The sequence below is a fragment of the Cololabis saira genome, chromosome 21 (assembly GCF_033807715.1).
Source record: "Cololabis saira isolate AMF1-May2022 chromosome 21, fColSai1.1, whole genome shotgun sequence".
Taxonomy (NCBI): domain Eukaryota; kingdom Metazoa; phylum Chordata; class Actinopteri; order Beloniformes; family Belonidae; genus Cololabis; species Cololabis saira.
The window spans coordinates 16,478,205-16,492,490 of record NC_084607.1 but is presented as its reverse complement, the minus strand read 5'-3'; the positions used below and the strand labels follow the sequence as shown (position 1 = coordinate 16,492,490).

Here is a 14,286-nt window from a genome sequence, read left to right as displayed (position 1 = left end):
CAACAAAATGCATGTTGATGAGCCACACAGCTTCTGGGAGAATGTCCTTTGGAGAGATGAGACAAAACAGGAGCTTTTTGACAAGTCACGTCAGCTCTATGTTCACAGATGCAAAGAAAAGACGACTGTAGCTACTGTGAAACACCGAGGAGGCTCGGTTATGTTCTGGTACAGGGTGTCTTTAGTCTGTGCATGAAATCTCAGGACTCTCAACACATTCTGGAGTGAAATGGTCCCGCTTGGTCTCAGTTGTAGGTCATGGGTCCTTCAACGGGATAATGACCCAAGACACACAACTAAAAACAGCCAGAGAACAAAACATTGGACTATTCTCAAGTGTTCTTCTGCGAGTCCTGATCTTAATCCTGTTGAACATCTGTGGGCAGATCTGAAACATGCAGTCTGGAGAAGACACCCATCAACCCGGAGACAGCCTGAGCAGTTTGCTCATGAGCGGAGCTGTGCACCTGTCGACAGGTGCACAAGGCCCACGCTTACACAAACCACCAGGGGCCTGTACTACGAAGCAAGTTCAACATACCCAGGATATCTTTTCCTTATCCAGATTCACTAACCCGGACAATTGCAATCACGCTAAGCGGTCACACGTGTTGCCTAGATGTATTTGTATGGCGTGTATGACAATTGTAGCCTAATTCCTTCAGCTGCAACCCCAGCGGAGTGAAACGCACATGGGAGCAAATAAAAAATAAATATAAAAACATAATTCAAAGCGGTAAGTAGGCTCACTTTCATATCTTAGAAGTACAACAAGTACAAGGCTTTAGTGTTTCTATCACTCTCTGTTTTAGGATGATATCAGTATACAAAAGCACAATGAAATAGCATTGACATTACTTGCAGCAAACAGAAAAAAAAATGACAAGAAGAAGACAGGAGGGTCCCTGAATACGCGTTCTCTTCGGAGGGATCCTCTCACGATCCGCGCACCGAGCTCCACTGGATTCTCTTCGAAAGGGCATGCCATTTTCCAAGAGAGCTGATTGGTCAGTGGGCGGTGCTTTTATACCCGGCGATCTGTATCTCGAACATAACCTGCTCCGGAGCAGGTTAGCTGTTCAGCATAAGTTACCATGGCGATGTACCCCGGTAAGAAGTGAACCACCGTCGTAGTCCTGAAAACCCAGGGTTAAACCTGAAGTTACCTTGCTAACCCCAAATCCCGCTTCGTAGTACAGGCCCCAGGACTGCAGTGATTGACATGAAAGGTTGTGCAACAAAATATCAGGTTGAGGGTCCCATCATTTCTCACAAGGCCAGTTTCCGTAGTTTATTTTGTTTGATGATGGTTTTGATGCATAATTCTAAAATAAAGTCTGATCTCCGTTACTCACATTTTAGTAAATTATTACTTTTGTCAGTTTAAAGTTATTTTGTTGATCATTGTGAAAGCCTGATGGCATTCATTACATCATATGAACATTCATGCTCCCTGTTGGTTTTGTAAAGGAGGGAATTTAGGATTGAAAGGTTTTCCATGAATGTTGATGCAACTCTTCACAAAATATTAATATAATTAATATTAGTTAAGTCTGTAGAAAACTGAGGTAGAAGGAAAATATGTTTTAAGTTGGGCGTCAAGTATTCAAGAGAACAAAAGAACTATTCATAAAATCATGGAAAGTGTTTCAAAATGTGTTGTTTGGTTTAAAGTAAAACCAACATGCACCACTTCTATGAATGCGACTTGTGGCTTTGGTTTTACAGGAACACTCAGCTTCTGTTTGATCAACCATATAAAACGGTTGTGAATGTAATATTCCAGATGGTTTACAGTTTGAACATCACTTTTAGAGTTCAATTTAACTAAATACACCAACACTGCAAACCGTTCACATTAACTGTAATAAAATTCAAATCACAAGTGCATTGATACTGACATGCAAATAAGCAGAGCGCCTTTTTCCAGTGAACTGATCTACTTAGAAACCAGCTATGTTCACAAAATATAATTTTGACGGGTGTAAAGTATTAGTTCAATGTTTATGTGCACTAAACTCAGCAGAAGCCGAGTGAGGTGTATCAAGTATTTGGTCATAAAATGTTTTTACCCTAAAAGTCAGGAGATCAACTAATAATGACTCAATCCAATATGTGTAGATGTGCTGATATCAAAAATAGTTACTCCGTGTATGAAAGACAAGATCACAGACAGCAGCTTGATAGAAAAAGCTCATGTATTTTTTTGTTTTTAGTTACATTTAGCAATGCATCGCCACCAACATTTAATTTCAACATGATGTCCACAAGGACAAGTGCAAACCTTCCTGAAATTCAAGAGCAGAATACAACAGGAATAAAAGTTAACATACAAAATAATGCAATGTTGTTAACATTCATATATTTATAAAAAAAAAAAAGAAAAAGAAAGTTACCTTTGCAGATCAATCTTAACACTAACTCACAATATACATTTCAATCCTTTGAGAATTTCCTTTCCAATTTCTCTGCTCGCGAGAATCTGAAGGAAAACATCACATTTATTCAAACCCGGGCATCATTGGACTACCCCGTTCCTTTGTTTCTACAACGGATCAAAACACAAAACGCCGGCGGTTCCTCCCTCCCAAGACTGATGTTATATTTGGAAGAAAGTAAAAAAATAATAAACCCAACAAGAAGTCTAGAGGCAACTTTGCAGTTAAGTACAAAGTAAATGTTGTGCAACTTGTGCAATAGCAAATAAGTGAACAAATTAAAAAAAAAAGTTTAAACCACAATTTTAGCACAGAAGTGAGGTGGAAAAGTGGCACATTATCAGATAAAAAGGTCACGTGACAAAAACTGTGATGAAGAACGATTATTTACAGTACACCGTGTGACAGCCAATTTTTATTAAAGGAGCCTTTAGTTTCTTACAATTACACAGAAATCCAAGAACAACGTAAAAAAGTGCTCAAGATTGTCCTTAAAAAAACAAAAAAAATTATAAGAATGCTACTATATCAAACTTAAACTCAGGCATCAATGTGGCATTGAATATTTAAAGGGGCTTGAGGTGATAACACACATAAATAAACAAAAATAAAACAAAAATCAGTGAAACATTTAACATTTATCCTTCAGCAAAGACGCTGCCTTCTGTTAGATACAACCATCTGCAAAGATCTCATCACAGAAACAATGTGTGGGTCAGCTGAAGCGTGAGCGCATGAATGAAGTCAGTTCACAAGGAAGCAAGAAACTGCCTCTCCTCCAAAACCCAGTCCCAAAAGGCAATCTGGGTACAAGAAAGCATGGCGGTGTAAGGCTGAGCCCAGTGCAGCTCTGTCACTTCTAAGGCGGCGGTCCAGTCGTGTGACAACGTCCTCGTGTCTTCTCCCACTCCTTCCTTTGCCATCCCTTACATATTTATCTTGTGCAATTATTCAAATAAGCATGGAGTTTATAGTTCACAGTCACACGCAAAACACGCAGAGGTATTGGTCCACGCACAGCTCAGACATCACAGCAGTAGAGCACGGTCCTGGCTCGGAGCAGGACCAAGAAGCTGCAGGGCTCGCTCAACGAGTCTCTGGCGACGCGTGGAGCGCCGGTCAGCAGATCAGCTCCTGCTGGATCTCTGGCCGCGTGGGGTACGGGGCCTCGCTGAAGGAGAAGGCATCCCGGCCCGCCTTCAGCTCGCCCTGCCCCGGGCACATGAGAAACGACCCGATCAGGTCCAGGTCGGGGGACGGAGCCGGGCTCTCCGGCTCCGACTCCGAGTGGCTCATCTCGGGCTCGTCCAAGGACGAGGCCGACCTCTTGTGGAGGTGCGGGTGGGAGTGGGAGTTCAGCCAGGGGTGATTGAGGCATTCTTCTGCTGTGGCTCTCTTCCTGTACACACAAACACAATAACGCTCTGGATGAGTGGAATTTCCCAAGGAGTTTATATAACCAATGCGTTGCTTGGATCTTCCGATTCACTCAATCCCCACTCTCACATCGACCGTATTCTTTTCAACACCGGGATCGGAAAACCACAATAATAATATTATGAAGATTTTCCCCTCTCTTTTTTTTGTCCCCTTCATGTCTTACCAATCAACAATTTTTTTTGCCCTTTTCCAGTAATCCCATTAATATGATACGAGACCGAAGCTGCTCCTACTCTTCAAATAAACTGAGGGTAAATTAAAGCCTCTGCTGAAGTTAAACATCCTTCCGCTCCTCGTGTTCAACACAAAGTGGTTGATCTATAAAGATGGGGGGTTTTATTATTATCTTTTTTCAAATGAAATCAGTTTAATCCCAACAAATTAATGAAATAAAATTAAATACGAAGGAAACAACGTTGCTCGAGTGACGCAAATCTTGTTGCCACACACTGATTCTGAAGAAAGCGGATGTGCTTCCTGCAGCTGTAAACCTGACTCACATCCTTGGTGCGTAAATCAGCTCGCGATTATGCCCATGACAAGTTTACAGGTTTATGCAAAGAAATCAGAACATCTGTGGAGCGTCATGCTCGGCTGCCTGGAGCCTCACCTGGGGTTTTTCACCAACAACGACTTGATAAAGTCAACAGCCAGGGAGGAGATCCCCTCAAACGTGTCCGGCGAGTAGTCCACGTTGACCTGGGAGATGTTGAGGAACGTCTCCTGCTTCTCGTCACCCAGAAACGGAGACTCGCCTGTCAGCATGACGTAGGTCAGAACCCCGATGCTCCTGACATGAGAAGGAGGAGGTGAAGGTGGTTATTGAGAAAAATGACACTATTTAACAGTTGATCCGTCCCATCTCGGTGTTAGTTGTTGCTCAAAGGCAACAAGGACGCCAAGGCCGAGACATGTTTCGGATGTGATGTCACTACTGGCCTAGGGCTGTTCGATTAATAGATTTTAAATCGTAATTATGTAATTAGAACGATGTTAAAATGTGAAAATCGCAAAATCGATTTTTCACTTTTTTTTTTTTTTTTTTTTTAAACCGGCTCTTGTTCCTTACAAAAAACTTGCAAATGTGAATAGCAAATGTAATGACTGACATAACACACCTCTACCTCCTTCATGGGTTGCATTATTATTTAGCATGCAAAGACCCAGTTTAGTTTAATTAGAAAATGTCTTGTTTTATTTAATTGGAAATATAACTTACTGTATGTTTGCAAGTGCTGATTTGCTGATTTTTTTTTTTCAGAGATAAAACTTTATATTTTATTATATTTTTTAAAACTTTTTTCAACTTATTTTACAGAGTTTTGCACTTTATTCATTCATTTTTGGTTTAATAAGAGCAAAGTTTGCACTTAAAGCCCAATGGGGCAAATGTTCAATAAAAAAACAGCATATTTGAAATCATTTCTTTGCCTTTTGTCAATTCACAAAATAATCGTAATCGTAATCGAAAATCGGATTTTCAGAGAAAAAAAAATCGAGATTTTATTTTTGGGCAAAATCGAACAGCCCTATACTGGCCATCGCGTAATTTTGTGTAACTAGCATGACTAAAGTTGCACACTTACCACATATCTGTAGCGGTGCTGATGGGCTCATAGTTCAGGATCTCTGGTGCTGCAAAATAAACACATGGAGCCATTTAGTCGAGACATATGAACACTAAATCTGAAGGGGGAACAGGGTGGATCTGGAAACGTAAGAAAAAACAAAAGCAGAACCTACCCACGTATTCTGGGGTACCCAGGATCTCCCTGACCTCCTTGACTTTGTCCACACATCTGGACAAGCCGAAGTCAACGATGCGGATGTCCCCCAGAGGTCTGGCACTGGTCAGCAAGATGTTCTGGGGCTGGAGATGAACGCAACCGATTAGGCAAAAGGTTTGTTACATAAGGAGCAAATGTAATTCAAGCAGCCTGAGAGTCTACACTTGACGTCATTGTCTGTCCTTGTGAATGAGTCGCGGCATTAGAGGAAACGACTCCTGATAGAATTAGGGGATCCGTCTGCAAGTCGTCGGCGTTCACGGTGCCGCTCTGAGCTCAGATCAGCCACTAAGCTCATCATGCAACTCTGAAAACAGGTGGGGTATTGACTGCCAAATGTTTAAACGGCTTTTTTAACAAGCGTACGCAAATAAATACCGCGGTGTAAATAACAAGGCTTACGTCCTTACGTCCCTAGGTGGCAAAACTGCCAGAGGTAGCTGGTCCATGTGAGGTTGAAGTAGATAGATCTGATCATAGATATGTTAACATGCACATTATGTTTTGATCATTAAGATTAGCTGCACTGAGATGGAAGAATCTGGAGCACGTTATGCAACAAGTGTAAGGAGAAACCACGCACTTTTTTGTTCTGCGGGGCGATGCCAAGATAAAAGGAGGCCAGGGAAACCTCAAGGACGCCTGCCCGAGTTACCCAACGACCCAATAAAAGCATCCCCTCGTGGGAACAGAGGCATGACACACTGAATGAGCTCCTGGTTGCATAACTGTAATTATATCTCCCTCAGGCTAAACCCTCCGAGGGGGACGGACCGGCGTCTGTGGTCGCATAGGCTCTCACTGCCCTCACCTTCAGATCCAGGTGCACCACGTTGTTTCGGTGCAGGAAGGCCACGCCCGTCAGGATCTGCTTTGCCAGTCGTATCACGTCTTTCTCTGTGAACGCGTCATCGTTATCTCCCACGCACTGGTCGAAGATTTCGCCACCTGCAGCACTGAAACGACAGCAAAAGATAAAGAAAATTAAATACAAATCACAGATAAAACCAAAAAAAATGTATGTGATGGGATATGAGATAGCCATCTAGTATAGCTGAGCTTTTATTTTTGATTATTTTAATTTGCCGTCATAAAATACAACCTCAAATGAACAAGCAGTTCCTTCCCTGCAGTTTGCATCAGACGTTTACAGTGGAAAATACCTATCAAGCCAACTTTTACACGTTTTGTGACACCCCCCCCACCCCCTGAGCAAGTAATTTCCGTTTTCTTTAAAATTATATAACGGTTGGTGTACTCATTAGTATACTTTGGCGTGGAGGAACAAAGTCCAGCCACATCTGCACTCTGCATGCGAGTCCAACATAAATCAATGCAGGTTTTGGTTCCCCGCCTGCGACTGTTCCTTTCCTCTTCCCAGGGAATATTACCGAGATAAGAACAGTTATATCAGCTAACTGCAGGCTCCGATACCATCTGACCACAGCCTGATATATTCCAATTAAGCATAATAAAAAAAGAGGGGGAATACAGAGTACAACTAACAAGAGCTTGGAATTTTTTTTAAATAGAAAAAAGGGACTACTGTTAATCTAAATATAACTAATTATAAAAAGCCAAGGAAAGAGAGAAAGGGGGAGGGAGCAATGTCGGGTTGGTTTTTAAATAATCTTAGACCCTCAGGCTGAAGCATTTACCCTTTGTTTGATCATAACTAAGGGATTAGCCATTTTTGGAATTTTATGAGATAACTCAATGCCAGCTCTTGATTTCCCGGGAAGGAATAGTCAGATTCCTGACTAATCTCGCTGATCTTGTATAACACAGTTAAGTAAAGTGGAGACATGGTGGATTTGGGTTAGATGCCCCATCAGTGAGATCAATGCCTGAAGCTGACAGTTCACCCACAAAACTACAACCATGTGTGGGGGATTTAGGAGGCACACATGCTTTTTATCCTCCCAGAAAAACTTTGTGACCGGGAACAACTGTTACATAACCGGCACCTTCCAGTGTCCCGCGTTCCTTTACTAACCTTTGCTGTGAAAATAGGAACGAGAATTCTTTTCTCCCCCGGTTTTGGAAGATATTCCTAAATTTTTCCTACTATATTTTTTTCTTCAAAAACCTTTTTCCCTTCGAGAAGCAAATCTGCACCACAGCTCTCTGCAAACAAACTCCAACCCACCGAATGAGCTGCAGGGACACACCATACAATGAAGCAATGCCAGAAAACTCTTTATAGCTTCCCAATCGTTTCCAGTCACGGTTTTAAAACTAAAACTGAACTTATTCATTTAACATGAACTTCGTCTATAAGCACTGACTGAGTCTGGACACTGAAGCATCTGAATGGACCAAGTGCTTCAGCTGCTTCGTTAAATTTAGAGAGCTGTGAATGGATTAAAAAAAAAAAACACTTTTGCTCAATTCAAATTAGACTTTTGTTTAAACCGGGATTGGGAATTGTTTCCTACTCCCCTGACACCTAAATATTCTGCGCTCTTCTTCTTCTTTCCAAGAAAGTTCACACTTAATGAACTCCCTGCAGCCAAATGTGTCGGGGCACGTCAAGGCCAAGTGATCGTTTCGTTGCAAGAGCAAAGAACAAATGTGAAGCAGTAAACGGTAAAAGAAGTCATTGTTTTTTCTGAAGTAGAAGCTATGTGATTAAAGCCCTTGCTGGCTCGCCAAGCGCCCGTGACAAAGATCACCCTGTCGGCCGGCCGGCGTCGTCAAGGCCGATCTAACTGTTGGCTGAACGTTTTGGACACTGTGTGTCCATTACAGAGGAAATCCAGCTTGTTAAGGGTTATGTTGGGCACATGATGAGCAGACATCCTGTAGCTTTAGTATTCAAAATAAGGACAGCATATAAAAACAGTCATCATCATCATCATCATCATCATCATGTGCCACACTGTCAATGGACTGTAACTTTAGTTATTCTGTTTCATGTCACATTAACTTTAAACCTCGAAGGAATAAAAGAAAACTGAAAACTTGCACTGCAGTTTAAAGTACATAAGAGCAGGTAATAAACTGTTCTGCATGCAAAAAAATAAACCCTCACTATGACTGTCCAGGGGTTGATTTTTCATTCAAGTGACCGTCGAACTCGTCATTGTGGTGGAGTCTTTCTGTAAAACTGATGCAAGCTCAAAGATAATCTGAACTCAGCTTCTGTCATTCCTCTGACATTTACAAGGATGTGGTTGTGGCTACGAGACGCGAGTTCACTTTACCAGCATGGCGCTGTGCTACTTTTGGGAGCCTCGCTTGCCGCTTACATTTAAAACCCACAGGAAATGGAAAATGGTTTGCAGTTCTTGAAACTGGTGCTGAGGTCAGACGGTTTGAGATGCAACTTTTCGTTGGCCACGAGTTTCACCGTTAGTGCTTCTGCAGCTTTCAGAACCCGTGTGCAGTGACGTTGATAATAACGGAGCTCTTTAAACCAGGCCATCGAGTATCAAAGCATTGCTCGTGTGCAGGAAGAGGAACTTTCGACCTCTGACGACCGACCTCCTGCTATGTTGTGTCTGCCGGCAATGCAGGGGCAAGCTACGGTGGTACTTCCCCTTTCACACTTCACGCGGGGGTCAAATGCAGCCGTCCCCACAGAGCTGCTTCTGTCCTGCAGGGTCATTCCACATCTGTGGTGGAAATTACTAGCTAGAACTGTGTTAAAGGAGGGACTTGGTCACAAGCAAGCATGCAGCGACCAAGCAGAGCATCTCCTCACTCCAATGAGGAGAGAGATGCAATTACATTGCAATTCCATTTTCTGTTCTGGTTGATTGAAATGTGGAAATGCCATGATGCAAATAGTAAGTACAAAGAATGATGATTGAGTTGCTGAACTCAACTGTTTACGTTCACCTACATGGTTGAGTACAACACGCTTCCTTTTGCACTGGTCATGAAGTTCTCATAGTAATATGCAACATGACAGACTTGTCGCTCACAGGTGTCATCTTCTCACGGAGAGCTTTGTGCCGTTTTGCCACATTAGCCTTTGCAACAACGGTTCCCATCATCTAGCCTGACGAGAAACTAGATGGCAACACCGAGAAGAGCAGCTAACCACAGCGAGTATTTCTATATAAGGCAGAGTTCATGTTACAGTAAAGCAGGGCTGCGTGTGTGTGTGTGTGTGTGTGTATACATACTCGCATGAAAACGTCAAAGCGTTTCTCATGCAAAGCAGAGGATGTGGCATGACGTGTTTGTGAAATTTGCTGAGAGGCCTTCCCCAAACTAAAAGAAATTATTTTGCATTGCAACTAGTAAATTTAGGATGAAATTATGCACAAACTACAAGGAAATGTTTAAAAAGCAATAATTTAACCGAGAGTTTTCCTTTCTCAGATCAAATGGGTCACTACAGGTTAGCACCATCACTTCTGCACCAACGCGTCGACTCACCACTCCAGAACGAGGATGATTTCAGAGTTGGTCTCGTAGACCTCGTGCAGCGCCACCACGTAGGGGTTTGCCTTGGCCGACTCCAGCACAGCAATCTCGTTCAAGATGTCCATGCGGCAGTCTTCCCCCTTCCGCCGCTTTCGCAGGAACTTGGCAGCGAACTGCTTCCCCGTTGCTTTCTCGAAGCACTTCTTTACCACTGCAAACTTTCCCCTGGGAAACGGAGAAAGAAGAAGAAAAGCAAGACGGTGATTAGTAAAAATGATGGGGGAAAAACAAAAAAGACAACCATTTTTTTACAGTCAGGGACAGCTGCGTGACGTCTGTATCCAGGCAGCCACTGGATCAGCTCTAGGTCAGTGGAAAGTACTGCAATTAAAAGCTAAAGCCACCGCACACAGTCATGAAAGTTAAATCACAAGGAGGTGCAGCCTGATTTACAAAGCAGCACGTTAAGAAAGACTCAGGGGTGAAGCACCGTTATGGAGCGCTGCAGAGATAAGGAGGTGAAATGGCATCATTTGAAATACAGGCCGTTATGGACTGCTGATATGCTGCACTGAGAGGCTCGGCTGAGTCTGCAGCCACTTCCCCTCCTCGTCTTCAAGCCTCCAGGAGGGTCTGACAGGAGGCTGATAAGCCTGACACTTTTGGAAAGAGCTACTGAAAACTGGGCAAGGACCTGATAAGGGTCTTAACAGCTTTATAGGTCATTCTAAAACAAAGAAGGTGCAGCAGTTCAGTTGGTAGATGTCACTGCTAAAACATGAGATTGAGAGAGAAAAAAAAAAAGAACATCGACACAAGAGATGCATCGTTTTGGTTTTGTGTGCATACGCTGATGGATTCAATGGAGGTGTGAAGGGGTCATCCACGGGTGTGGGCAGGATGTCCAATGTGTGCAAAACTGCCTTGCTGTTCCAGACGGACACAACCCGTCCCTCCTACACTGATAATGAGGCCTTGTTCGCTTCCCTTTCTTCACAGCTGACAGCAGCCGGGACAAATGGAAGTGTGTTGATGCCTCCTCCCAGACCCTTAGCCAGAGAATGATTCTTCTTTGACACTCGTACAAAAGCTGAACAGGCAGCTAAACACAACAGCCTCGAGGACCAAGACCACCCACCTGACCGTGGCTAGTCTTGCCAGGCAGGGGGTCAGCACCATTTCAGCTACGCCGGAGCCCAGACAGCATGTGAAAATGGACCGAAACATCCACATCCAACTAACATCTCAATGAATGTCACGGTTCCAAATACCACGCAAGGCTTCAGAAAACTGGATGCAGAATGTGAAGAAGAAAAAAAAAAAAAAAAAAAATGACAGAACTGGGCAGGATCCAGATGACACGGCCAAGTTAGAAAAGGCCCAGTCAGCGTGGTGCCAGTCACTTTCCCACACAGCGTTACTCCAGTAGCACAGCGCCGCCGACCAAAATCAGCAATGGGCCTGGATGAAGGCTCATTCTGTTTTTTTGGCTCCCCATTCTGGTTTTTGTGAGGCCTCCTCTTGTGTAGTTTCCCGGTTTCACAGAATGGTGACATGTCATTATTCAGAGTGAAAAGGCAAAAACCGTCAGAGCCTTTTCATCCTTAATTAGTCAAGTTCAGATCTGTGGGCTAGGAACTAAATATGGAGTGAAAAGAAATGACCAGTGGGTGTAAAAAAGTGCAACAGGAGGCCTTTTCAGTGACTGACAACAGATCAGAGGTCACTAAACAACCCATCGCCCAGCCGGTTGTGTTCACAGTCTGCTATGATTCAAAGAAATGCAAACTTTTGGTAATATTTTAAACATGAAGCTTGTTTATTTCTGTCTCTTCCCACCGTTTTTTTTTCTTTATACTCTGTTACATGAGAGAGGTTCTCATATTTTCTCCCCCAAAAGTACTGTCTGGAATCTACAAATAGTATTAAGTGTGCAAAACATCTCGGTCTCAAGCTCACACTCAGCAGATTCTGCCTAAAACGAGACCGTCAATCATCAGCTTTGCTTTGAGACTAAAACAATTCCTCTCCAGAACTTGAGATGGTGCGATTTCGGTTGAGAAAGCGGTTTCCTGCAGAGTCTGCGTTTTGTCTCCCTCGGCGGGGCATTGACTCATGTCTGATGTGCAATGAGAAATGACAGCTCTCATTTGCCTATGTCACAGACAGTCAAACAAAACATCAGTTCCTCTTCCTGCTTTTCAGTTCGCTGCAAAAGCTCCTTTTTTTTTTTGCATACTCCACTGAAGATGAACCCAGCTTATACTACAAACCCTGAGGAGGGGGAAGCTCTAACAACATGGCAAATGTAACTTTAGTGTATCTTATAACTTGGAGGGGGGTTGAGATGTGCAGTGATAGGAGTTATTCGGTGCTTTTATATGGTCAGCATCCAAATGTACAGATCTCACACCTGATAGCCTGTCATGCAGTACTGCATACAGTACATTCCTTAACTTAATGTGATTATAAGGCCTGCTCTTCCGATGCTTTTGGGTTGTCATGAGAAAAGGGAAGATGCAGCCAACCCTGGTAGCAAACAAACAACTTAAAATGTGTCTTCTAAAGATGGGTGCAGAGACAACAGCAGCTCCTTCAGGGAAACCAAACTCAAATGCAGCTCCTTATGATTTTTCAAGATGTTTTCTGGGATAGTGATCTAGTCCGGCTCAGGAATGCCCCCTTAAATATAACCTGAATGATCCCTTCACTGTCCGGCATCCGCCGCATTATCACAAATTGCATTAAGCTTGACCCAGAAAACAAAGTGTAAATGCCATAGACTATTTGATTACACTCCCCAGGTATGAAAGTCTGGAGCAGATTAGCCATAAATGCATTTATAAAAAAGGTTCACTTTGCACCATAGTTTTTTTTTTCTTTTTTGAGGTCAGTCTTTCATCTTTTATCACTTGACTTAACACCAATAAAACTATAATACATTAAAAAGATTGAATTTAAACTTGGAGCTGTGATATTTGAGGCTATGCAAGAAGGTCTAGACTGTAGACCACACATACGTGGGCAACAAAAGGATAACACAGCCCGTGGAGTTTCAAAACCCAGAACACAGAGACAAAATACCCCAAACACAAAGACATTGCAGCATTGTCATTTCTTAGACAGCAGGAGGCCGGTACAGTTTAAGAACTACAGCAGCTGCGACGCAGATCCGACAACTAAGGCAAGCTTTAAGGGTTTAAAAGACTTTGAAAGCCTGCTGGCCATTCCGTCTTCACATTCCTCAATCGGAACGTTTGTTAAATCAAATTCAGAAAAAAAAATACTTAATGAAATTAATCTGTTTGGAAATGTTCCTCCAGGACGCACAAGAGCGCATTACCAGGGCGCATTCCCGGTGCCAAGCGCAGCTCCTTCTCTGGATGGAATGCGGGACTGTAAATGTTCAATTAAACTGGCTTCCTAAACACGTGCAGAGAGTAAATCTAATATGATTACCCGATTATCCGGATACTGCTGCAAAGTCCAGGCACCGCGGGGGCGCAAAACGACCCCCCCCCCCAAAAAGAAAAAAATCAGCTTCTTGTTTTTTTGTTGTGGTTTTTTTCTCAGTTCAGCAATGAAAGCGTCAAACTCACCTGCCCAGTTCCTTCCCCACCAGCTCATAATTGCTCGTGAACAGTTCTTTCCTTATCCTGGTGTGGATTTCTGTCACCATTCCGTTTTTGTTCATCCTTGCAGAGTTTGGCATTGAAGCCGTCGCCTTGGGAGTTCAACAATCTTCTTCCACAATGAATGCGACAAAAAAAAAAAAACGTTATGGTCCGCTCAAGTGAAAACTCGCATGATATAAAAAAAATAAACTGAAAACAAAGGAAGAAGATGAAGAAAAGTCCGTTTGAGCCAACAGAAGCTGAATGAGGTATTCCAGGTGAAAAGCGTCCTGATCTAGAGGACGGAGCCCGCAGGAGCTGCGCGGTCGGTGCGCTGGATTAGTTTGAGTGCTACTACACATTCTTGACAATAAACTCCTCGTCAGGGCCAACCCCCCTGCGCCTGACGCTCAGCGGAGAAAGCCAATCAATTTGCTGAACAGGACGGACCGAGGCGTGCAAGCCAGCTGGCAAGGGGCGGCCACTGACAGGAGCGGACCGGTGTTCTGCAAATCCTTGCTACCTTGCCGAAAAATGCTACTTAATGGTTTTCTACCTTTGCAGAGCTTCAATTTTACTGTGTTTTACTCAGTACTCGAGTTGTAAAAAAAAAAATCAGGGGGGATGGTG

At 43.2% G+C, this 14,286-nt stretch overlaps 1 protein-coding gene across 1 annotated transcript; it reads right to left on the bottom strand.

Annotated features, from left to right (window-relative positions):
* Positions 1–2,180: 2,180 nt before the first annotated feature.
* On the bottom strand, positions 2,181–13,989 carry stk17al (serine/threonine kinase 17a like). The gene is made up of 7 exons (XM_061711702.1): positions 13,642–13,989; positions 10,055–10,267; positions 6,477–6,621; positions 5,622–5,748; positions 5,465–5,513; positions 4,489–4,668; positions 2,181–3,837 (listed from the first exon to the last, which is right to left on the bottom strand). Exons 1-7 carry the CDS (start codon positions 13,752–13,754, stop codon positions 3,558–3,560), a joined length of 1,107 nt encoding a protein of 368 aa, XP_061567686.1. The 5' UTR covers positions 13,755–13,989; the 3' UTR covers positions 2,181–3,557.
* Positions 13,990–14,286: the final 297 nt, after the last annotated feature.